The sequence below is a fragment of the Phoca vitulina genome, unplaced genomic scaffold (assembly GCF_004348235.1).
Source record: "Phoca vitulina isolate PV1807 unplaced genomic scaffold, GSC_HSeal_1.0 scaffold46, whole genome shotgun sequence".
In the NCBI taxonomy this organism is placed as follows: Eukaryota; Metazoa; Chordata; class Mammalia; order Carnivora; family Phocidae; genus Phoca; species Phoca vitulina.
The window spans coordinates 8,028,426-8,054,924 of NW_022589749.1; the positions used below are offsets into that span (position 1 = coordinate 8,028,426).

A 26,499-nucleotide genomic window follows, 5' to 3' on the forward strand; every position below is an offset into this window, starting at 1 on the left:
GCTGTGCTAAGGTGGCTGATGCCAGACCCAGCTTTCACTCCTGCTAAGTTTCTGTTGCCTCGACTAAATCAAACAAGGGGGGGGGGGCGGTATGTGCGTGTGTGTGTGTGTGTGTGTGTGTGTCCGCACATGCGTGCGCACCTGTGTGTTGGCACGCTTCCCCCAGTCCCCCCATCATTGACAGACCTGCACACCTGAAGTGCTACTTAGGGAAGTGGGACAACTTTTTTAAAAAACCCAGTTTTCTCTGATTATTAAAGCTGCTCAAGATCATTGTAAAAGAAAAATTTAAACAATACAGAATGGTTTAACTTAGAAGTGCAAAGTTCTCTGTAAATCACCACCAGAAGTACCCACTGTAAGTCAGCCTATAAAACCCTGTTTTATATGCATTATCAAGATACCTTCCTCCCTCCTCCTCCTCCTCCTCTCTCTCTCTCTCTCTCTCTCGTTATATACATCTCTTTCCCTATTATACATCAGGGTTGTCAAGGGCTGTCTTGTACACTGTAGGATTTTTAACAGCATCCCTGGCCGCTAGATGCCAACAGCAACCCCCACCTCCCAGTTGTGATAACCAAAAATATCTCCAGACATTGCCAAAAGTCCCCTAAGGGGTAAATCACCCCTGGTTGAGAATTACTGAATATATATATATGTATATATATTCTTATAATCCATATTTATTACAATTATATATATAATTGATATCCCCTGTGTGTGAGAGAGACAGAGTTTATACTGTCCCATTGCGTTCTTTTCCGTGTCTGCATAGTATTCCTATCGCATGGATGGGTGAACTGTAATTCATTTGCAACGGCGTGGATGGAACTAGAGGGTATCATGTAACCAGTTTCTAATGGGTGGGCATTTCAGTCACTTCCAGTTTGGGGCTGCAGTGAACATCGTCCTACTTTCATCTTGGACTCTTGAGTAAATGTTTCTTGAAGGACCAGTTTGCAAGGGTGAGATTACGGGCTTAACAGGTGTATCCATGTCTCAGACTTGCCACACCTGTGACCACGCTGTCCTCTAAAACCCAGGTGGGGCCGATTTTCTCCCCACCTCCAGAGAGAAGGGCTGCTTCCCACAGTAAGGGGAGCGTCCTGAGCTTCGGCCCCAGAAAGGCGGGAAGGTCAACAGCCTGGCCCCAGGGGCCACAGTTAGGCTTAGCTGTCACCAGCCAAGTCACAGCTGCTTCAGCCATGAGGTTGGGGGACATGGTTGGGGCGGGCCAAGGGTGGAGTAAGACTCAGGGGCATAGAGTGAGGGGGACAGATGGGATCAGGGAACCCCGTGTGCCTGCAATTTGCCAGTTTGTTAACTGTGGACATTTTAAGGTTCATTTGAAACGGTCACAAAATAGTGCTTTAAAAAAACATATATCCAGGATCACTAAACTCCGGGATCTTCACTGCGCCCTAAGGAGAAGCATCCCCTGGAGAAACAGTCAAGGGCCACAACCACGGTGGAACCCAATGGAACACATGGGCCCACGAGGCTCATAAAGGGAAACTGAGGCTCTAGCCTGCAGTCTCTCGCCAGCACAGGTCTCCTAGCTACATGCGCAGGTCGCAGGAGGACGAGAACTCACCTTCATCCAACTTGTCGCCGAAGGGGTCAGCCCCGAACACTGGGGGGACGACCTTGATGGGTTCTGCAGGCTTGAGGAGGGCAGAGCCGCCCCAGAAAGGGTTGACAAATGGCGGCTGGACCTCAGTCTCTGCCCCTTCCATCTCCAGGATCCGCTTGTAGGACTCTAGCAGCAGCAGGTCGTTGGTCTTCTTCTCAATGATGGCTGGAAAAAAATCGATCAGAACCAAGACGGCAGCTGAGAGACCTGGTTCGGGGTGGGGAGGCGGGGTAGGGGTTGGGAGTGACGCCCCCTGCTGGAGAGGAAGGGAAGGAACAGGAGGAGGCCTTTCTTGTGGGTTATCCCATGCATTCTCCAGGGGGCAGTATCACCCCGAGGGGGCAAAATTTGGTAGTTGAGAGGCAAAAACAACAACAACAACAACAAACCTGACTTTATAACATAAAACAGATATGCATACAGAACATAAACAACTATACAGTGTATCAAGAGTGTTAAAATTGCCTGAGGACGACAATAAGGAAAAGAATGTCTAAAAAGACTCCTTGGGAGGCAATAATGAAAAGGAGGTTGAGAAACACTGGGTTACACCAAAAACTGGGAGCCCTGGGCAGCCCCTTAAACTACTGATTTTTTCCCCTATGCACTCTCTGTCTCAGGCTTCTGGGCCTTTGCTCATGCTGTTCCTTCTGCCGAGAATGCCTTTCCCCACACCCCTCCCTGGATAATGCCTGCTGGTGTTTTCAGACTTGGATCAGGGCTCTGCCCCCTGCAGGAACGTTTCTCTGACCTGCCTATTCCGGGGGACCTGCCCTGCCTCTGTGTTTCATAGCCCCCTACTGTCACCAGAGGCATGTGTTCATTCACTCACTCTACAAATGATTATCGGATGCCTGCCAGGCGCAGTGCTGGATGCTCCCAATGCGTGGGGAAAGACAAAACGACAGTAACAGTAACAACGAAGACAAGATGCAGTCCCTGACCCGATGAAGCTCATAAGTTTCAGTGTATGTGAAGAAGATGGAAAGAAAGACAAATTCAACAAGGAAACAAATAGATAAACATATCCCTTGCTATACAGATGCTCATTATCTAGATCAGGTAACTACTGGATTTGGATACAATGTTTTAAATAAACCTTACACTACCTGTACTGTGGCTATTCTTTCTGAAAATCGGAAACCAAAAATATTTGCATCTGGAACTTGCTATCAGATCTCGAAAACCTCATAGATTCAGAGAGTGAAAGCCACCTGTACATGGAGACAAACTGGGTGACATACCTCAGGGGCTGCCCTGACAGGGAATAATAGTGTGTGTGGAGGGGAGACCAGCTACAGGTCGGGCAGCGGAGGGAAGCCTTGCGAGAGAAAGGACATTTAAACTGAGACCTGAGAATGAGGAGGAACTGGGACAAGGATTCCAGGAACAGCTTGTGCAAAGGCCCTGAGGTGGGAATGTGTTGAGGGGAGGGTTGCAAGAATACATAGGAGAGTGTGACTTGAAGTGGTAAGCAAGGACGGAGAGTAGGACGAGGGAGTTGAGAAATGGAAGCAGGGGCCAGGCTGTGCAGAACCTGATAGGCTGTGGGCAGGAAGGAGTTAACACAGCAGTCCTGACTGATCTTCTTTTTTTTAAATTTAATTTTATATTATGTTAATCACCGTACATTACATCGTTAGTTTTTGATGTAGTGTTCCATGATTCATTGTTAGCATATAACACCCAGTGCTCCACGCAATACGTGCCCTCTTCTTTGAAAGGCCTGCTTCCCAGGTTGGCACCAGGCTGGCATCGGGGAACTTGGGTTTCAGGAAGGTTCCTATCATCATTAACTGATAATAGCAGCTCAGTGTGCCTAAACTGTGTATACAAAACATGTTTCTGCTAAACACCTGTTTTTTCCCACACCCTGGGCACAGTCTCTCTAATGAGCTTCCCTGGGTGACAACATTCCAGCTATGTTGTCACAACTCAATGCTGGGGGAATTAAGCACATCCCGTGTGACCCCACTGGGAGAGGACCCTTGGAAGCTTGCTCCTGGCTTCCTCCAGACTTCACTCCAGGCTCCTTTTTCCTTTTGCTGATGTTGCTTTTTATCCTTTTGCTGTAACAAATCATAGCCCCAAGTACCACCATATGCTGAGTCTGTGAGCCCTCCTAGCAAATCACTGAACCTGGCAGGAGGGGGCATCATGGGAAACTCCCAAACACAGATGGTATTAAGAACCATAGGTTTTATTCTAAGAGCTGTGCAAGCTGTTCATTCCAAATTGTCCTGATCTGTGGAGGTGCATCCCTCCTGCTCTATCCTGAGCTCAGGCTTACGGCTAGAAATGTGTGAAATAGGCATTTGCTACATGCCGGGCACCACTCTGAGCACTTTATTTCTTCCTTTCCAACCTGTATGCTTTTCATTTCTTTTTCTTGCCTTATTGTATTGCTTAGGACCATCACTATGATATTGAATAGGAGCAGCGAGAGCAAACATTCTTGCCTTGTTCCTGATCTTAGAGGGAAAACATTCAATTTTTCACCCTCAAGGGTGAGGTTAGCTGTAGGTTTGTTTAAGAGAAAGAGAGAGCACAAGCAGGGGGGAGGGGCAGAGGGAGAGGAGATAGCTGACTCCCTGCTGAGCAGGGAGCCCTATGTGGGGCTTGATCCCAGGAGCCCAGGATCATGACCTGAACTGAAGGTGGACACTTAACCACCTGAGCCACCCAGGCGCCCCTAACTGTAGGTGTTTTGTAGACACCCTTCAAGGTTAAGCAAGTTTCCTTCCGGTTCTAGTTTGTGGAGAGTCTTTCATGAATGGATGTTGAATTTGTCAAATGCTTCTTCTGTCTCTATTGATATGATCATAAAGTTTTACTAAAATTAAATTTTATTTAATCTTCCCAACAATCTTATGAGGTAGGCGTTGGGTTTACTCCTCATTTTTTTTTTTTTTAGATGAAAAAACTAAAGCATGGAGAGGTTCAAAAAGTCGCCCAATGGCACACAACTAGTAAGAGGAGAACCAGGATTTGGACCCAGGCAGGCTAGCATTAGTGCCCACGTGCTTCACCACTAGGCTCACCACCACCCAAAGAGCAAGTCCTCGTGCCTGCTCATAGAAAGCTCTGGAAATGGTTCCTAATGGTCCAACGGGCCCCAGCTTGACTCACCAAAGTACTGTGGAAGGTTGTTGTCCGTGATTTTCCCCGTCTCCCCTAAGTGCCCCAGGACTGTGGTGGCATCACAATTAATCTTTTTAAACAGATTCTCCACCGAGTTCTTGAGATACTCCAAGGTCTTGCTGATTTCCTTGTAGCTGTTCTCATACCTATCTGCCTCCTCTGTGGTCTTCTTCAGTTTCTCCTGGTAACAGACCCCAATTCCCACCTCGCATCAGCCAGACTGCCACCCCGGGCTCAGCCCCCCACCCCCAATGAGGACCTTCTGTGCCAATGGGAGTTTGGGACCCCCTGGAAACAGGGTCTCTGAACTACAGATTTTCAAACCTCTCAGGGGGTGCCAAATCAACTTATAAGCCTCAATCAGCATTTTAAAGAAAGAAAATAAATAGAACAGAAAAGAAAGGAAGAGCAAATACTAGTATGCATGACAGGTAAAGAGGGGAAATATTGTTAAATGTACATTTTGTTTCACTTACATATATGTACATGTGTCTATATGTGTACTGAATTGCTATAACTTTTAATTTTATTTTAAATAGGCTCCACACCCAGCATTGGCCCAAAGTGGGGCTTGAACTCACAACCCTGAGATCAAGACCTGAGCTGAGACCAAGAGTCAGATGCTGAACTGACTGAGCCACCCAGGCGCACCAGGATTACAATATCTCTTAGAAGCTAGTGATTCATTTTTTTAACGTTGTGGCCCACAGGAAGGAATACAGTTTACATTGCAGCCCAATGTACGCATACATACATACAGACGTGTGCCTATGGGTGTGTGTTCATGGGTCTTATCTAATCAAATGAAGTGCAAGTTTCACAAATCAATACTCTCATTGTGTGTTTTAATCTTTTCTGTTCTGTTTCATTATTTTTAAATGCTGGTTTGATCCAACGAACTGATTTTACCACTTGCAGTGTAAAACACATCACGCTAGCCCAGTGGTTCTCAAAGTGGGGTCCCAGGACCAAGAGTATCGGCTTTACCAGGGAACTTGTTCGAAATGCAAATTCTTGGGCTCCAGTCCAGACCCTGATTCGGAGGCTCTGGGGATGGGCCTGGCAACGTGTGTTTTAATGAACCTCCAGGAGACTGTGATGCACGGTGAAGTTTGAGAAACCCTGCAAGTCCATTGGATCTTGGCTTCCCATTGGTATCACCTGGAAGCTTCAAAACACCTGCTGCCCTGGCCCCAGCCTCAGAGATTCCAGGCCTCAGGAATTTTAAAGCCTCCAAGGTGAATCTGATTTGCAGCCCCGGGCTGAGAATCCCCGCTCTGGGGTGAAAGCTTCGGGTCACTTCCTGTCTCTCCCTCTGAGTCCGTGGCTTGCTGGGGTAAACCAGGCCCTGTGAGGAGCTCTTCCCCGTGGCTCCATATGCATCATCCCAAATAACAGCCCCAAAGGGTCAGTCCTATCCACACCCCCCATTTTCCAGGTGAGGAAACGGAGCCTCCAAAGCACACAGCCCGGAGAGGGAAGCCAAGATCTGGACTGTCACTCAACCGCCACGCCCAGCAGCTTCCTCTGTGCCCAGCGCCCGGGGCCGAGAGACCTCTGGTGGCGGCAAGATCTGCCGTCTTTCCTACAGGTGCATGAGGGGATCCCGCGGTTAAACGGAGAGCCTGATGCGATGGGGACGGCACCTCACACACGTCACCCCAACACCTCCTCACAACTGCTTCGGTTTCCAGATGAGGAATATTGAGGTCAGAGAAGAAAAACGAACTTGTGTTTAGCTTCGTCTACTGAGTGGTCTAAGTATCTGACCTGAGCTTTATCTCTTGAGCAGTTACTTAGGCCCAAGGCGCTGGTGATCTGGGGGTTCCACTGACTTACAGGACAACCACAATGATGGCCACATTTAGAATTCTCTGCCCGCAGCGAGCCTAGCGCGTATGTGCAGGACTTGACACAAGCTTCGCCGCCCACTGCAGTGAGGATGATCATTATCCCCATTTTACAGGTGAGAAAACAGAGGCTCAGAGAGGGGAAGTCACTTTCTCAAAGTCACACAGCTAGGAAGTGACTTTTCTGAGAGTCATACCCAAGCGTTTGTTCCCAGGGCCTGGCTGCCAAACTCTTATGCAAAACCCTCCTGTTAAGGGACAGGTGCCACCACTACTCCCAGAGGGGCAGAAGATGATGGAATGGAAGGTGTGTGGAAAGGTTCCAGGACTAGAACAGAGGTAAACGATCTTTAGCAGGGGGTAAGAAACAAGGGCTCTTGTGATCCCATTGCTTTTAAGACAAATTCTCCTGTTTGAAGTATTTGCATTTGAAAAGAGGCCTCCAGAAGTCATGCTACAACCAAAAGAACAAAGAGGGGATGGAAGGACTTCAGAGGTGGGGGAGATGTTGGAGGCTGCCCCACCAGCCTCCCCAAGGTGCCCCTTTTGAGGCCTTCAAAACCCCGAGATGCAGAACAGCACCAGTCCCAGCCCCAAGGAAGCATCTGGACACTGGGTGGCCCTGAGCTGAGGACATGGGACCCCAAGCACGTGCTCAGCTTGAGGAGGGTCTCCTTGGACTGGGGACCTGCTTGGAAGTTTAATTCCTGGGAGAGGCCTCTCTGAGCCAGAGGGGCAAAATGGGTGCCTTGTGCTTTGCTGCCCCCCAGTGGCCTCCCAGAGAATGGCACTGCCATCCCGGTAACCAGGTGCATGCCAACAAAGAACAAAATATGTCACAGAGAAGGAAAGGATAATGACCCAGGAGCGCAGTTCCTGGGCCGGAACTACTGGATTAGAACAGGGCTGTGTGGTCACACTCTCTGGGTTCATATCTTTGTCAGACGTTTGCTATCCATTCTCCGCTTACACCTTAACAACAAACTCCTGATTGTATTTGGGGTGGCAATGTGCTCAGCTGAAGTTCTATTTCCAATCCTCCTCTGCAATAGAGATGGCCAGTGAGATGTAAACACAGAAGGCATTGACTGAGTCTTCACGGAAAGAAATTTTTAAGCTGCCCAACAGTCAGCGAAGTTGTTTTTGCCTCCCTGACTTTCTTCCTGCCTGGCACATATATGTGATGGCTGGATCATTGGCAGCTACAATACAACCATGAGGCATCCTTGGGAATGTAAGCCACACACCAAAGATGGCAAACAGGAGGAGCCTGGGTCACTGATGACATCATGACCAGCCCTGAAGGACCTATCTCCAAACTTCTTTCTTTTTTTTTTTAAGATTTTATTTATTTATTTGACAGAGAAAGAGACAGCTAGAGAGGGAACACAAGCAGGGGGAGTGGGAGAGGGAGAAGCAGGCCTCCCACCGAGCAGGGAGCCGGATGCGGGGCTCGATCCCAGAACCCTGGGATCATGACCTGAGCCGAAGGCAGACGCTTAACGACTGAGCCACCCAGGCGCCCCTCCAACCTTATTTCCTAACAAAGTAAATAATTCTACCTTGCTTAAGCCATTGTTACTTTGGTTCCTTGTGATTAGCAACTAAATGCAATGCAAAGCTCTTACACAGCATCCCAGCTCCATAATGTTGGTCAAGTGACTTTACCTCTCTGAACCTCAGTTTCCTCATCTGTACAATGTAGAGATCATAGCACCTACCTCATAGGGCTGTTGTGAGGATTAAATGAGATAGTACAAGCAAGGCGCTTAGCCCAGTGTCTGATATGTAGTAATTGCTCAACAAATGTTCATAATAACTGTTATTGATTGAGAGCAGGCCACAGCCAGGACAAGGAGGAGAGAAAAAAAATACTGAGGCAGAGCTCTGTCTGGGACGAAGTTATAGGCACAAGTGCCTGGGCTAGGCTCCCTGAAGTCGGGGAGTCTTTAAAATGGACAAAGAGGCTATAGGGACAAAATTCTGCAGCAGTATCTGTAGTGGAGGTGGCCCGAGACAAAGGCTCAGGACATGTCAATACACAAGCCAGGCCAATAGAGTCTCATCGGGCAGATACCATATTCTCCTCTCAAGAACCACCAGACAGGCTACCTGATGAACAGACAGACAGACAACAGAGACTCCCATGTCCCTCCCTCCCCACCCCGGTCTTACCTCCATCTCTCTCAGGACGGAGTGGTTGTCATCATGGGATGAGGTCTGCTGGGATCGCAAGAAGATGATCTCATCCTGTTCATAAGAGAACCAGACCATAAGGAAAAGTGGGTGCTCCCCTCCCACCACACCTAAAACTAAGCCTGTGCCTTGAGGAGATGATGAGGATTTAAATTATCTGTTTCGAGAGCCCCCAAATCCCTGGCCCGCTCTTATGCCCCTCTTCTTTCTGATGTCTCTCTCTTTTTTTTAAGGTTTATTTATTTTTATTTTAGAAAGAGAGAGAGAGAGGAAGGGCAGATGGAGGGAGAGAGAATCTCAAGCAGACTCCCCACTGAGCGCAGAGTCCAATGTGACTCAGGTCTCAAACCCAGGACCCTGAGATCACGACCTGAGCCGAAATCAAGAGTCGGACGCTTAAATGACTGTGCACCCAGGTGCCCCTGATGTTTCTTAATTAAAAGGAGGATGAGGGCATGGGTGGGTGGGAGGTTCATCCTTTTTGGAGAATTGTCTAGAACAGCACAGTCAATAGAACGGTAATGGTGGCAGAGTTATCTCAGCACCACCCCATCCTGCGGCCACCAGCCCCTCATAGGTACTGAGCACTCGAAGTGTGGCTAGTGCCACCAAGGAGCTAATTTTCAATTTTACTTAATTTAAATGAATTTACACTTAAATAGCCACACATGGCTAGTGCTACTATAATGAACGCAAGGCAGCTCCAGAGCAGGGGTTATCAAATTCTAGCATGAATCAGAACCATCTGGAGGTTTGTGAAAACACAGATTGCTGGGCCCCTGTCCCAGAGGTTCTGGGCCAGTAGTTCTGGGTGGGGCCCAGGAACGTGCATTTCCCAAAAGTTCCCGGGAGCTGCTGCTACTGTTGCTCCAGGGACCAGATTCAAGAACCCCTAGGGCTAGAACAATGTGTCCAAGTAGAAAAGGCTACCTTTTGAGTAATTTCATCTCTAGGAATCTGTCCCATGGAAATAGGACATGTGGGCAAAGTGGCTGCTCAAGGCTGTCTGTCATGTTATTACTTATAATGGCCCCCAGTTAGAGACAACCTAAATGTCTACTGATAGTGGATCAGTTAAATCAATGATGGCACATTCATATCATGAGGGGAATGGGTCTCAAATAAAAATACGGTTAAAAATGCAGATTCCTAGCCCATTCTCAGAGAATCTAGGTTTGTAGGTATGGGATAGAATTTGGGGAATCTGCATTTTTAAGAAATAGCTTATGATTCTACTACAGAGCATCCAGGGTCTCCAGAAGCCATTAAAAAGAACATAGAAGATGTTGGGAGGTGTCTATGATGAATTTGGGGGGGGAAGTTTCAAAACAGTATGAACAGTCTAGAATGGTCCCAGTACTATAAATGGGCACCTTTCCTGCGTCAGGACCTTTGCACTTGCTGTTTCTTCTGCCTGGAACATTCATCCCCCAGAGATCTGCATTGCTTATTCCCTCACCTACAAGTCTGCTCAAATCTTAGCTTTTCAACTTCCCATGCCCTCATTTGGCTCCAGAACCCCTCTTTACCTGCTGTACTTTTTCTTTTTATCCACACCACTTTTCACTTTTTAATATACTCTATAATTTATGTATTTATTAGGCTTATTGTTTATTGTTTCCCTCTGCCAGAATAGAAGCTCCAAGCAGGCAGAACTTTTTGTCATTTTGTTCACTGTGCCATAATCAGTGTCTAGAATAGTGCCTGGCACATAGTAGGTGCTCAATAAATACTTGCTGGATAAACAAAACCAAAAGAACATTTTTTGCAATCAGAACATGTAACTCTTGGGGTGCCTGGGTGGCTCAGTCGGTTAAGCATCTGCCTTCAGCTCAGGTCATGATCCCAGGACCCTGGGATTGAGCCCTGCATCAGGCTCCCTGCCCAGAGGGGAGCCTGCTTTTCTCTCTCACTCTCTCTCTCTCTCAAATAAATAAAATCTTAAGAAAAAGAATATGTAACTCTCTATATACTATAGGATAATCACTATGTGAAGTTTTAAAAGCATCACACCCCCCCAAAAAAAAGAAGTCAGAAGGAAATAGATCAAAATACCAACAATGACTATCCCTAGGGAATGGGAAAATGGGTGATTCAAAAAATTCAATCCTTAAGTAGTTTCCAAATTTTCTATAATGAGCATATCCTTCTCTTATGAGATTTTTAAAATATAAGCATTTTCACTAGAAACGAGTGTTTTCAGGAATTATTCAGCAGGCATTTGCAGCTGTATTAAGTCCCAAAAGACACAGTTCTATAACTTCAAAGAAAAGCTCAGAAGCTACTGTTCTGGTCTGAACATCATTCTGCTAAAGGAGAGCCTGAAGCCCAGGGTGATCATGGGCTTGCCTATCCTTCATCAGATACACTCATGCTAAGGCCAGACATAGGCTGTGTAGCCTAGAGAGAGGAGACCATCATGGTAAATGGGAAAGATCAAGGTCAATTTTGTTTAGTAACCATTTCTTGATTGGGTCAGTTTCTGACTAGCATCCTCACATCCTTCTGCTATGGTCTGTCACTGTCATCCCCCTGGGACTAGGAAGGTGCTGTCTGCTAGAAAATGACTTGCCCAATTCCCAGGTCCTGAATGGACCACCCATCCTTCCATCCTTCAGATCTCCGCGTCCAAAGATTTTCCATGCAATACTGAAGATGGCCACCTGAGGGCAGTGGCGAAGCGCCTACACCGGAGGCAGAAGCTCCAAAGGCTTGCAGGGCCCAGCGGGCCTGGGACACAAGAGCATCGGACCCAGCTGGTGCGGGTGGATGTGAGCCAGGGGCCTTCAGCTTAGAGTGGAGGCTGCGGGGCCAGAGTCGTCAGATCGGATTTTCCAAGAGAAACCAGAAATCCAGGTTTTCATGTGGAATATCCTGATTTTTAAATGTTGGCAACTAATAATTTTTAAATTGGGGGGGAAGGGGAGACCAAGCAAAAGAACAATGAGAGCAGGATTCAACCAGTTACGACCTCTGACCCCGGCGCTCTCTCCGGAAGGGGTGAAGTCAGTTGTTAGAATCCTAATTGTTTTGGATTTATATATTTTTCTTACCTGAACCCTAGTTTGCGCAGAGGTGCCACAAGAAGACAAGAAGGTAAGGGTCCAGGCAACCCCTCTAGCCACCGCTCCCACACCCCAGCCCGCTCATCCAAAACTGCTCCATTTTACCTGTTTTCTCTACCGTGTTTCCTCACAACCTGGCTTTAAATGAAAATGTTCTGTAGCTTTATTTTATTTTATTATTATTATTTTTTTTTTTTTTTACAAAAGTTGGGAAGGTCCTGCTCTAGTCCAAGTAGGTCATTCTACAGATGTGGAGAATGAGGCCAGACAGGGCAGGAGTGGCCATCTGTCCTGACACACTGGTCCTGACAGAGACAGTCTGTGTGGCTGAAGGAGAGAAGGACACCATCCTCATGGTGAATGGCAAGGTCAAAGTCAATTATTGTTTTGGAGCCATTTCCTTGTGCCTCCCACTGTGTGCAGGGCCATCCTGGGCATCAGGAAAGCAGAGGGAATACACAATTGTGACTGTCCCCTGGAAGATCACCTTCCAGAAGGGAGACAGAGGGCTGTTCAAGCTCATCTCTCCCCCCACCCCCCACCTCCTCTACACACACCGAGCTGGACATACTCCATTTCTCCCCAAATCCACCTGCCTCTCTTCCCCACCCTCTGCCGCAAACCCCAGGGGCTACGGCTCTGGGCTCCCTTGTCCCCTGGTTTGGGTTGCACCCAAGGGAGGCACCAGCTGGAGATTAGTGGGTGGAAAGAGGTTGGGGGTACTTGCCCTCCTCACCCACCGAACTTGGCAGGTCACTAGCTTGGCCACAATCCCTCCAGGAGAGACACAGAGACACCCTCCTCCACACACCTCATTCCTGATTCCAGAAACAGCTCCTTCCTCTCACCTATTCTGGAGCCCTCTCTCGCTGGTCCTGCATTTTCCCCTTGTAATTTCCTTAAACCTTTGTAAATAGCCCCTTTTTAAAAAACCCACCTCTATTTACCCAGTTGGGGCACGCCATCTGCTTCCCATGACCACCCTGATACCACCACCTTCATTCCTATCATGTTCGCGTGTCACCTGTATGATTATTACCTATCACTCTATTATTGTCTATTAATAGTTTTCTTTCAATCAGCCAGATTGTGTTCATTTTATTATGTTTATCAGTATTTGTTTACTGTTATTATTACTTATCACCCTAAGTGATTAAATCACTAGTTTGCAAACTATATTTGTCCTAATCCTCATAAAAATTAACTCACAACTAGTAAATTAAAATGTTTGCACCTGTATTCGGGCTACTAGCTATTTGCACATGGCCAATGCACCTGCTCCGTATTCAGAAAACAGTGACGCTGCAAGAGGAAGTGGCTCCCTTCATCATACAAACAGCACAGGGACCTCCAAGGGAGGAGTAATGAATTCCCAGTGGTGGTGACATTTGTGCAGGGTCAGGACTAATGAGCAGTATTTCATCAGAAGAAAAGCAGGAGGTGGGGACACAAGGAAAGCCTCAGAGGACAGCTGAGACTGGCAGCTGTGGAGGGCGCCTTTGGGGTCATGAGGGGAGGTGAACCTGCCAAGGCAGATTGAAGCCAAGTTTTGAAGGGGCCTGAGTGTCACACTAAGGAGTTAGATTCTATGCTATGCAGACAGTTCCACAGGCTGTTTATGTGTGTTCTGGGGAGTAAGTAGCCCAAGGAGCCAATTAAGTTTGGGAAATTATGGACTCAACAAAGGTAAATAGGTTTCTTCACTGCAGGACTTGTCAGAGCCTTTATGATGCTCAAGTACATCAATTCTCTTCAAGGTGGATTGACCATCTCTCCTCAATTCTGTGAAGCTGTTGATTCACAGGAGTCAGCAAGCTCTTAAGGCAAAGGGCCAGATAGATATTTTAGGCATTGCAGGCCACATATGATCTCTCTTGTGTATATCCTCTTTTTTTTTTTTTCTTTTAACCCTTTAAACGTATAAAAACCATTCTTAGCTCATGGCCTATACAAAAACCAACCACAGGCTGTATCTGGCCATGGCTAGTTTACTGAACCCTGGATTATAGAACATGCCACGGATTATAAATGTCACTATTGGGGGTGTGGGGGCAGGACCACATTACATGTTTGTGTCAATTGGAAGACAAATACCAATTTCAGAAAGGTTAAAATGAAGGGGGGATCCCTGAAGAAATATAGTGTTTCCCAAACCGATTAGACCTCGAGGCCCTCTTTACAGGGCATCTCAAGGTGTGCTTTGAGGAACCCGCTTTGAGAAAGGCTGCGGTGAGGGTGTGCGCCTCCCAGGCCTATAGGAAAGAAGAGCCGCCCCCACCTGGATTCTCTGGGTCTTCTTGTGCATTGTCTCCATGTCATTGTTGAGCTCTGTGACATACGTGAACCGAGCGAAGTTCTTCTCCTCCTTGGCCAGAAAGTCCTCGATGAGCTGATTCAGGTTCCCATCCTTGGTCAGCTTCAGCAGCCGGAGGTGGGCCACCTCATAGCTCTCGAAACTCTCACCCTTGCCTTTCTTCCTGTGCTTCTTTGCCTTGAGAGCTAGGAAGGAAAAGCCGGCAACCGTGAATCTGAAAGGAAGCTGCTCAGAGCAGTGCCAGGCAGGGAGACATGCTCCATAATATTGTCACTGTGCCCTGGGGAGGAGGCTAGACTTTTCCAGGAGTGGGGGCAAACGCATTACTCCTTAGTCGCCTCACAGATATTTAATCGAGCATCTACTAGGTGCCAGACGCTGTGCTGGGCTCTGCAGACACAAATCCCTGCCCCGTGGAGCGTTTAGTGGAGGAATCAGACAAAAAGAGGAAAGAAAAGGAGATACCCGCGTAAACAGAAGAAGTACATCACCACACTGTGGCTCAGGTCACAGAGGAGCAGCATCAGATGCTGTGATGGGGGAGCTGCGTGGCCAGGGAAGGCCTCTCGAACGAGGTGACATTTGAGCGGGGTGAAGCTCAAGGGAACCTGGTGGCAGGCTCAGACCTTGGCAAATTCAAGGAATTTGAACCAAGAAAGTTCTCCAAGCTTTGTTCTCTCCCACATGATGCCTGCCACAGCCCCACATTTCCTGAACTCAGTCTTGTCTCTGATTTAACCTCCAAATGGCCATCACAAAGATCTTTTTAGATCTTCCTAGGCACATCTGGCCATGTGACTCCTTTACCTGTTGTTATTTAGAGAGTGAGAGGTGGGGTTTCTCAGAAACACACTTTTTGCAACACCACAGTCCCAAATGAAAAGGCAGGAGGAGATGGGATGTGCCAAAAGCCCAAAGCACAAATGCAGTCACCCGGTGTGTGTGTTTGGGGGGAGGTGGTGGTGGTTTCCTCCAAAGAGCTCAGATTTTTCAGTCTGTTCAGGGGAGAGTAAAAATAACAGCCCTGAGACTGTTCTCCACAGAAAAGGCTCTTCTTGCAAGGTTGGCGCGTGGCCGTACCTGGACACTTAGATGGTAAACAGTTCCCTACACGGATATCAGACTTTCCCTAAACGCTAGGGGCGCCTCACTGTGCCTAGGCCATAGAGATGGTATGTGTGTGGTTCATGCTGAACACCTGCTTTCCTTCCAGAAGGCTGGAATTGGGGTACGCCAGGGAGAGGACCCCTATGTGACCAGCGCCCAGTGAGATCTTGGGCACTGAGGCTCTAATGAGCTCCCCTAGTAGACACCTCTTCATACATATCACAGGGAGATGCTAGGGGAATTAAGCATGTCCTGTGTGACTGCCCTGGGAGAAGATTCTGGAAGCTTGTGCCTGGTTTCCTCCAGACTGTGCCCCCATGTGCCTTTCCTCTTTGCTTGCGTGTGCTTTGTGTCCCGACTGCCTAGTCATGCATGTCACTACATGCTGAATCTTATGAATCCTCCCAGCGGATCACCAAACCTGGGGGGTAGTCCTGGGGACCCGACACCCAAGTCTCCTCCCCCAAACAATGGAAGAGGAGCCTCAGAGTAAGGATGCAGCCTATGGGTTAGGATTGGCAGATAAAATACAGGACGCCCAGTTAAATTTGAATTTCAGACGAACCGTGTATTTTTTTCAAGTATCATCGTGTCCTAATTGCCGATAACCAACAAATAACTTTTTATTTCATTTTAAAAATTTATTCGCTGTTTATCTAAAATTTAAATTTAACTAGACATCTTGTAATGTTACTCGCTAAATTTGGCAACCCTACTCCAGAAGGCCTTGGGCCCCCTCAATTGAGAGGGAGCCAGAAAGAATGCCTGGAGAGCGTACCTTCTTCCTTTTTGGCCTGCTCCTCGAACTCCAGACGGTCATTCAGTTTGATAAGCAAGAAGGACTTGAGCTTGGTCTCGTGGGCATAGACACGCTCCAGCTCTCGGATCTCCAGGTTGTACTGAGAAATGTCCTTCTGCTGGCGGTCCTTCATGGCGGCCATGCGAGCCGTGGCTTCCAGCCTGAGCGAGGCGGTGCAGGGTCTGAGTGCACAGAGGCTCCCCTCTCCCCCTCCCCTCTCCCTGCCAGACCAGAGGGACTTGCTGCCAGTGACCATCACTTTTCTTATGCATGGAGGCTCTGGAGCGGATGAACAGCCCTCCTTACCTGAATGACAAGAGCTGCCAGCTCTAGACCATCCCCAGGAACAGATCATTCTATCATCATCATCGCCACCACCATGACCACTGCCACGACCACCATCGTTATCACCACCATCGCCATCACCACGACCATCACCACCACCACGACCATCACCACAACCACCACTGCTGCCACCACCACCATCACCTCCACCACCACCATGACCAGCACCTCCACCACCATCATCACCTCCACCACCACCATGACCATCACTACCATCACCACCATGACCATCACTACCATCACCACCATCATCACCTCCACCACCACCATGACCACCATGACCACCACAACCATCACCACCACCACCTCATCATTATCAGCACTTGTCAATTACTGTGGCCCAGCCAGTCCTTATATACATATACTATTTAATCCTCACTAACCCCCAAAGCGGTCCTATAATAATAGAGTAGTGATGGAGCCAGGATTCAAACCCCGATCTCTTCAACTCCAAAACCTATGCTCTTCACAGCCCAACTATATGCCTCTTGCCCCTACGAGTATGAGGCCAGGAGATAACCCAGACTGAGAGACCCCAGGACTAGAGGCAGGGGCGCCCAGAGGAGACGGCACAGCAGAGCGGTTTGAATCTCAGCCCTACCACATCCACCGTTTACCTAGCTCTCAGGTTGAGTATTTCGGCAGCTCTAAGCCTTCGTATCCCGGTCTGTAATAAAATAGGGATATAACCCCTGGGGCAGTTGTGAGGGTTGAAATAATAGTCAGAGCACCTAGCATCATGCTGGGCACACAGTCAGTGCTCAGAGTGATGATGATGATTTAAGATCCCTCTAGACGTAAGCCCAGGGGCAGAGGTGCTCAGCAGGGGGCCAAGAGATGTCTCTGCCCCTAGGGTCTCCGCCCAGCCCACCTCTGCTCATAGGCCTGGGCAGACTGCTCGATGGCCACATTCATGGTTTTCTTCTGCATCAACAAGCGGCGCTGGAGCTGTTCGTACACATTGTCGTAAGCAGCCTTCTCGTACCGCAGGTCCTCAATCTCCTTCCGGAGCTTAGCATTGGTGGTCAGCATCTTGTCGAAGTGCACGGTGACCTGTGGGCAGGGCTGTGCTTCAAAACTGAGCTCACTCCTGGGGCACGAGACAGGCTTCCAGAAGGCAGCCAGAAGGTGGGAAGGTCCCTCCCACCTCCAGCCGCAGGTCCACAGCACAGCGGCTGAGGCGCTGGGTGAGAGGCTTGAGTTGGCCACCAAATAGCTAAGTGGTCTTGTGCAAGGTTCCTTCCCCGCCAGCCCCTGGATTTTAAATGTCTCAAGCTCTTTTATACCTAACTGTCGGTTTTTAGCAATGGCAGGGGAGAGAGGAAAAGGTAAATGACACCATAAGGAAACAATCAGGCAAATCCAGAAGGTAGAACTTTCTGTATCACAGCTGACCCAGACTCTTCAACAGGTTGATGGCCGGGAAAAGTTGTAGAGCACTGTTCTGGGGCTGGATGATTCTTTGCGGTGGGGAGTTATCCTGTGCTTTGGGGTGTTAAAGAAGCAATCCCTGCTTTCTACCTACTGAATGCCAGCAGCACAGCCCCCGACCCAGCTGTGACAACCAAAAATGTCTCTTTTTGGAGACAATGTCCCTTTGGGGGCAAAATCATCTCTGCTTGAGAACCACTGCTGTCGACTAAAGAAATTTAAGAGACCTAACAATCAGGTAGAAACTTGATTGGCTCCAACTTTAAAAAGACACTTTGGGGCCAGCCAGAGAAATTTTAATGTGGGCAATATTAAGGAAATAGTATTAATTTTGTAAGGTGTGGTATGATTCGGTGGCTATGAAAGAAAATGTTTGATTTTTAGAGATGCAAATAGAATTTAGGGGTGAAATAGCCAGATGTCTGTAATTTACCTTAAAATACTTCAGGGGAAAGAAGGGTGAAACAAATATAGTAAAATGTTACCAATTATTAAATCTAAGTGATAGGTATGTGGGTGTTCATTATTTTATTCCCTCCACCTTTCTGCACATCTTAATAAATTTACCTTAATAAAAAAAGTTTTTTATGCAAAGTGCTCCCATAGACACTGAAAAGAAACAATGACAGAAAATATTCCCAACGGATATAAAGTAGATTTGATCAGAGGTTTTTAAAACATGTTCTGAGAAACTTTAGGTTTCTGCAAGGCTGAGAAGGGGGAAGGCAAGGGAGACCACCAGGATGCAAAATTTAAGAAGGTACTCACTCTCCCAGAGTCAACTCTGCCTTTCCATGAGCCTAAGAGTGAGTGCCTCCTTAAATTTTGCATCCTGGGCTCTTTACTGGCCTCACCCTAGTCCTGGCCCTGGGTTCCTCTGTAGGATGTGTCAGTGGCCACAAGGGAAGGGAATCCAGGAACAGAATCATTCTTATTCTTTCTGTATCTTCCACTTACCCTTAAGAAGATATTGGTTATCAGTCATTTGCTCTTTAGTGTGAATTTTACTCCAGGACTGTTGACATGCTACCCATCCTCTAATTGTGGGATAAAAATGGGAGAACTTTCAGGCCCCACTGAGTAAGTGGAGGAGGCTTTAGGGTCATGGGGTATTCTGGGACCCTGAAATAACCTTTAAAGATGGTTACCTAATCTACTAAAAGGCACAGCCAGACCTGGTCAGGGAAAAGGGGACCCGTTTGAGAAGTAAAGGAGCAGCACTCCTCTCAGAAATGAAAGAGGGGACATTACTATAGACCTTACAGAAATAAAAAGAATTATAAGGCAATGTACTAAGAACAACTGTAAAACAACAAACTAGGATAACTTAGATGAAATGGACAAATTCCTAGAAAGAAACAAACTACTTAATTGACTCAGGAAGAAATAGAAACTCTGAATAGATCTATTATAAAAAAGTGGACCTCTATAGACAAGTCATCATTAAATCATGCATGCGTTCATTCATTCATTCATTCATTCAATCAACAGATGTTTGCCAAGTACCTACTCCAAGCCTCACACTGTGCTGGGCATTAATGATTCTTAACCAAGGGAGCTTCAGTTTCACTGGGGTTGTTAATAGTGCAGATGCCTGGGTCTAAGCCTTACAGGTTCTGATTCAAAACCAGTGAATCAAGAGAATTACAGATTCTGACTCAAAACCAGGAATCTGCATTTTAACACACATCCTAGACCTTCTGAGGCATGGGTGCAAATCACTGTGCATGGATATTAAGGACACTGCCCTGCCTTCAGTCCACTTCCAGGTTACTGGGGAGACAGAGATCAGATCCAATTAACTTCAACCATCCCTGGTTAAAGCCTGGGGGTCAGAGTTTGGGGGAAGCTAAGAGCTTTGTATAGTGAGGCACTGACAGGCTTCCCTCCAAATCAATTCACTTGCCCTCTCTCCTGGCTTATGTTGTGGGAACTGTAATTTCACAAGTCAGACTGGAATGTGTTTGTACGTGCTCAGCATTCTTTCTTCCTTTCCTTTTGCTTTTTACCACTTCTTCTCAGCTCTCAGTCCGCATTGTTGGATAGGGCTGCCCTCTCTTGACTTGGGGGAGGGGGGAGTAATCCAAGGGTAGTCATGTGACTCAAGTCCATGTATTCCATTCTTCTGAGCACAGTGATTGGTTGAGGGATGGGCACTTGTCCCAAGAGGGCCCAATGGGAACCCTCCCTGGGACTTGTGATTGAACTCTTAGAAAAGAGATAGTCCTTTTCTGCTGGTGTTTGTTCACACTGGGGGCAGCCCAAGAATGAAGCCATTTCCACCCAAAGGAGAGATGGACAGAGAAAGTATCCTCAAGACATGTTTGGAGCACCTGGATCCAGCTATGCCTGAAGGCCCCACTTTTGCCCCTGAATTTTCCAGTTCTATGGCCAACCCATTCTCTTTTTTGTGTAAGTCAGTTTGTAATTTAGAGACTCCTCCTTAATGCAAAAGGTCACTATAAATTGAAAGTGATTAGGAAACACCACTTCTCTCTTTATCAATTTATGCATGTCTATGCTGAATATTTCCTAGAGACAATATCAACAACAACCAAAAAGCACTAGGTCTAATAGAGGCGTGAGCAGATTGCAATGGGGGAAGAAGGTCTCACTAATTCTGCTTGCTGAAGGGTGATATTTGAGCTGCTTCTTAAAAATGAGCAAGAGTTTTTAAGTCAAGGCACTAAAAATAGGCATCCCAGGAGGGGTGGGGGATTGGAATAGAGGGGGTGGGGCAAGAGCATGGTGCATAAAGTGCAGAGAGCAAGAAGGAGAAAGGCACCTTGGGTAACAATGGGCCGAGTGGGCAGAACAGAGTGGGTGGAGCAGGGTGGGTGGTAAGTCTAAAAGGCTGCCTGGCTTGTGTGAACACCACTGGTTCACCTTCTCCTGAGTCAACGAACAAGATGGGTAGGTTCTGCTAAAGGCTTCATAGACATCATTCTCTACTCTGAGCAAGAGAAGGCAGAGCTGTTTGCAAAGCTGCAGAGAACCCCTTACGTACGAGATTCAAACGGGCTTCCAGAACGTGGATCTGCTTCTGCAGTTTCCGGGGGTCATTGGCTTCCTGTATCTTTGTGAAGATCTGTTTTTGGTTTATAATTTTTTTTTCCATCTGAACAATCTGGGAAAAAAAAAAAAAAAAAAGGAGAGAGCGAGAGAACCCCCAGCTGTGTTAAATTAACATCTGTATGGGTACAAATTTTACAGTTCACTAACGTAAGCGTGCTAAAATAGAAACTGCAACGTTCTTTCTTTTCCTATCAATAGAATTTTAATTTCTTTCTTGAATGCATGCTCAACTCAACTTAATCTTAGCCAGTTTGGGGTAAAATGAGGCAATTTAGAGGTTTTGCTTTACCTGTGCTTGTGAATTTCACTCACCTTTTGGTCCAAGCTTCTTGTGGTTGGGTTTCACATCACCTGTGGCCAAAAGCATTCCTAACACACCATGCACTTAGGATAATTGATTCTGACTTCAAATAAATGAAATACACTCTTGCCATGGTTGGCAGGAAAGAATTTGGGTGTTTCTTCCTACCCTGGTAGCTCTGGCCAAGTTCTCCAAACCCAAACACACCCACCATCACCTTTCCAGAGAACTCACTCTATAGTTTTTCATACAAGTACCAGTGGATCAGGTCATTTCCTCACACCGCCAACAGTGTGATAACCAACCCGCCGTATGGCTTCAGCCCACACCCAGGCAGATATCCATCCAGCTTACCTGCCCAATAGTTAGCCCCATCTAGAAGCAGCTGGCTCATGCTAAATCCTAGCAGGTTCTAGAGAAGTTTAGAGAACTATTACCTGAAGACAAGTGCCTGTGAAGACTGGTGAGTGCCAGGTCCTAATGTGTCAGAAGTACCTTATCTTCTTAGGGTTTGGGCTGAGACTGAGCTCTGAGACTTTGTTTTGGAACCCTGGTGGGTGAAGGGTGGGGGCACTGTCATTTGAAGCAATTTGATATGTCCCTGTTTGTCTGGAGGTAGTAGCTTGAATTCACAGTCTGAAGCCCAGCTCCTGTTCTGGAATGGAGAAGTTCCACATGAGGCAGGTTAAATGCTTGGTGTAATGAAATATAAAGTGTGTCAGCTACATGGAGGCTGGCTTCCAGCTGGGAGCAAGGCACCCCTGTGCTGAGCTTGGGCTGATGAATTCTGGGAGCAGTCTCATCTGGGGTCCTGTGTTAGCATCCCTGAGATTTAGTTTCCTTTGTTTATCCCCAAACCTTCAGGAAGTCTAATACAGCACAGTCTCAGCTATGACCATGGAACATTGAGAGAAAAATCTATACTAGAGTTTGCAAACTATGGCCAAGCAGGTGACATAAAAGAGTAAAGTGGACGCACTATAAGATACTACAGGATGGTAGAGAGTATAGGAAACTAGAGGACACACACCCTGCCTTAAGGGGCAGCAGCTTATATGATGCAACTACAAATTATAGAAAGTGCAACTAAACAGTGGCTTTTTAAAGATTTATTTATTTATTTTAGAGAGAGTGCATGCGTGAGTTGGGGGGAGGGGAAGAGGGAGAAAGAATCCTAAGCAGACTCCCCGCTGAGCACAGAGCCCTCTGAGGGGTTCAGTCTCACAACCCTGAGATCATGACCTGAGCTATAAGAGTCGGATGCTTAACTGGCTGAGCCACCCAGGTGCCCCATGGCTTAAACAAATTATGGTTTATCTTTCTGTCCATAAACGTTGCTGGCTTAAAGTTCAGTAACTCAGGGAAATAAATACAAGATCTCTATAATTCACCTGGCCTTTCCCTGATGGTCAAAAAATGTCTGCCACAGCACCAGCCTTCACAGTCATGTTCCAGGAAGGAAAGAAGAAGAAGCAATATGGGTAAAAGGGTGGAACCTAAATCTAGAAAGCAAAACTTTCCCAGATACCCCCAACAAACTTCCCCTTAAATTTTATTGTCCCCCCTTAGCTGCAAGGCAGGATGGGAAACATAGCTCTTTAGGAGTCTGTTAGAGAGGAAGAAGTAGAGAGTGGGTAAACAGCTCTTGTGTCACCACAACATTATTTAGGTACAGTTGCCCTGTGGAAATTCAGGCCCAATGTTGCCAGATCTTTCAGTCTTTTTTTGAAGAGAAGCCAGATATCCACTTTTTTTTTCATGAAATCTCTCAATTTTAAACATGTTAACACTAATTAAAATAAATGTTAAACACTGAACAGGCCAAAGCCTTCATGTTGTCAGGCTTAATCTGTCCTGAAGATCACCAATTTGGTCTACACCCATATTTTAAGGTCTTGAAGGAACCACAGTAGACCGATGAAAGATGGTTTAGGCAGCAAGAGATGCCAAGCAGAAGACAAAAGAGTGGTCCAGAGCCAGGTAGCTGGAAGAGGGGACAACAACCACAACTGTGGGGGACATGGTGGGTGGTTGACCGCCCCAACACCCATCCCACCCCAGAAGACTGATCCAAACCAACCATGGTGACTTTACCCCCTCTGCCTATGATTTATTCATCAGGGATGGGCTGGACTTAACCACTTGGGGCCTCTGAATTCAGAAGGTGTGATTGCTAGAGAAGCTTCCAGAAAAAGTTTCATTTCCTAAAAAAGCATCATAAGAAGAGACAGTCTGTCTCTTCATTTCCCTTTGCCAGTGATTGGCCTAGAAGTAGATATATGCTCTAGCCCTAGCCAATGAAGGAAAACCAGCTAGAGAGATTTTGTGAAAAAGTCTCTCCCCCATAAGAGCGGATATCATGTAAGAATCAGCCCCTCATCCCTTCTTCACATCACTGAATGGGATGATGTGAGAAGCTACACCAGCTAAGCTTTGGCAGCCATCTTGAGACCATGAGGGGAGGGCCAACCAAGAGGATCAGAGAGAAAAAGACCAACCTATCATTGCAGAGCTACTAAAAAATCCCTGGGAGGACCTTTTTCCAGATAGACATCTTACTATGTGAGAAAAACAAACTTCTGTTCTTCCAGCCACTTCTAGTCAAGAATTGCTTTACCTGCAGCCCAATCTATTCTCACTGGTACATCAAGCAAGACGGCAGCTCAGATGATCAGGCATCAGGGGAACCGCTGGGTCTCACACGATCTCATAAGGCACGTGAAGGCTGTGCGTGAGTGATATTAGCAGCCAGGCTTTGGATCAAGTCAAGTCAGATCCCTGTTCTACTCGGTTCTCCTCTTCTGTGTTATGGGCAGGCAGCCTCTCTAGACTGCAGCGTTTCCTCGTGCCCGCCCCTGAGTTGACCCAGAGACCTCAGGTTCCAGCTCCTTGACGAAGGAAGGTGTGTGTCAGCACTTCCCTGTTGCTCCTGTGATTAAATTCAGCCTCCTATTCCCTTTGGCACCTTTGTGTCAGACGTTGTTCTTGTGTCGCGGAGAGTAATTAGGCCTCTGCCCGACGGGAGACACAGCCAAGCCTGCGCAGACGGAGGAGGGCATCGCCTACGTGAGGTGCTCTCTTCAGCATAAAGGCACAGGCTTATCTGCTTTTTGAGGCCAGGCTGGGCCCGGTGAGGTCCCTGCCTCCAGTGACCTCTTGCAAGGGAGCAGCTCTGGACATTGTGTGGTGGGCACAGCCGCAGGGGATTCTGAGACCTGCCCACCCTGGGATGGAACTGGGCAAAGAGGGTTTCCGTACAGGGCAGTGAGTGCCATATTCTTTTGAGGATCCCAAAGTAGCTGGGATGCCTGGGTGGCTCAGTCGTTAAGCGTCTGCCTTCAGCTCAGGTCATCATCCCGGGGTCCTGGGATCGACCCCACATTGGGCTCCTTGCTCCGCGGGGAGTCTGCTTCTCCCTCTGCCCGCCACTCCCCCTGCTTGTGCTCTCTCTCTCTCTCTCTCTCTGACAAATAAGTAAATAAAATCCTTTTTAAAAAGTAGCTTGCCTTTTCCTACTGTTTCTGAGGACCCACATCCCCATTTTTTTCTTCAATTTTCCACTTTCTTCACTGTTACTGCCTTTCTCATTCATTCATATATTCATTCATCAATGATTATCAAACACCTGCTCTGTGCCAGACAACTAAGGGTATGAAGGCAACCAAGACAGTATGATGGTCCCTGACCTCAACACTAGGGCTGGAAACGAGCTGCGAAGCACAGTTAGTCCTGGGAAAAGGGAGAGGTAAGGTATTTTGGACACAGACAGCAGGAGCATCTGGAGAGGAAATGAAGGGACAACCATCCAGCAGAAATAGCATTTGGGCTGAGACCCGAAGGATGAATAGGAGCTCCCCAGGCAGAGAAGACGGGGAAGGGCAATCCAGGCAGAGGGAACAGCAGGTGCAAAGGCGTGCAAATGAGAGACAGCACTATGGGTTCATGAAAGTGGCCAGTGTGGACTGAAAACAGAGGAGGGGGGCGCAGGAGAGAAGGTGGGAGGGGCAGGAGGGACACAAGGCAGCAGAGCCCACAAACCACACTGGGGAGTTTGGCCCTCATCTCAGAACAATAGGAAATTACTGAAGGGTTTGAAGCAGAGGAAAGATGGAATGAGATTTCCAGATTCTTTCAGTCAGTAAATATTTATTGAGGACCTACTATGTGCCAGGCACTGGGATACGCACAGGATGGGTAGAGAGGGGAACAAAACAGACATGGTCCTTGCCCTCCTGGAGGTGACAGACTATGGACAGATGACACCTGTGTTAAAGTATAATTACCACAAGCAGAGGTGCTATGAGGGAAGTGCCATGGGGTGTCATGAAAGGAGTTAAGGGAGTGTGCTGAGATCTTGTTTGCCCCCTGAGGTTCACTCTCCACTCTGTTCCACCCACCCTGCTCTGGGCCCCAAGAGGCTGACCCGGCAGGATCCCATGATGACTCCCTTGCACTGGGGGCCCGTGGGTGAGAAGACAGAGGTTGGGGTATCTATTCCCCCTGGTTTGCTCTCTGTCTTCAGGTTCCAGAGTGTCTGCCCTGCCCACTGCAGCTAACCCTACAGTGCGTCAATGTTCCTACTCTGTGCTCACACCCTTGTAAATACAGCCTCAGAAAACTCTTCTCAAAGGTACCTTACTGAGCATACTATTTGTTTTGGCAATTATTAATTAATGCAAGGGGGATATACTTTAAACAGGAGAAAGGGTATAGAAAAGGCCTCCCTGAGAAAGTCACATTTAGGCTGAGCCATAAAGGGCAAGAAGCAGAGATCAGGGGAACATGAGGTAAGAACAGTTTTCACATATTTGAAAAAAAAAAAAGTCTTCTGCAGCTGGCTGAGATGAGTTGAGGAAGGAATGACATGGGTTGAGGACAGAGGGGCAGGCAGGGGCTAGATCATGCAGGGCCTTTCAAGCCATGGGAAGGGATAGGACCATTAACACTGTTCAGCAAATGTCTCTAGCTCTTTGCCTTCTGGATACACGCACTTCCTAGACACTTTTGCGGATGGATAGAGTTGACTATTTTGGGGATGGGCAGTTGGGCTATATATGGATTTGGTAGACAGTTTTGAGCCTCTGGGTCATGGACAGAAGTGACGTGCCACATCCAGGCTGCAGCATTCAACTGCCAGTGTGAGACTTTCCAGAACTCTCTTTGTCTCTGTCACAACACCTGGCAATATTCAAGATGGTGGATACCCCATCAGCCTGGTCTCAGGAGGAGAAGATAGAAGAGC

General features: G+C 47.4%; 1 protein-coding gene across 1 annotated transcript in view; it reads right to left on the bottom strand.

Annotated features, from left to right (window-relative positions):
- The window catches only part of CCDC63 (coiled-coil domain containing 63), a 30,539-nt gene that overhangs the window by 776 nt on the left and 3,264 nt on the right, over positions 1-26,499 (bottom strand). Inside the window, exons 3-9 of the mRNA XM_032431607.1 lie at positions 20,889-21,008; positions 17,322-17,503; positions 16,085-16,266; positions 14,164-14,384; positions 8,800-8,874; positions 4,763-4,955; positions 1,595-1,798 (exon numbers count right to left, since the gene is read on the bottom strand). Coding sequence (XP_032287498.1) covers positions 1,595-1,798; positions 4,763-4,955; positions 8,800-8,874; positions 14,164-14,384; positions 16,085-16,266; positions 17,322-17,503; positions 20,889-21,008 — 1,177 coding nt within the window. The remainder of the gene's footprint in view (positions 1-1,594; positions 1,799-4,762; positions 4,956-8,799; positions 8,875-14,163; positions 14,385-16,084; positions 16,267-17,321; positions 17,504-20,888; positions 21,009-26,499) is intronic.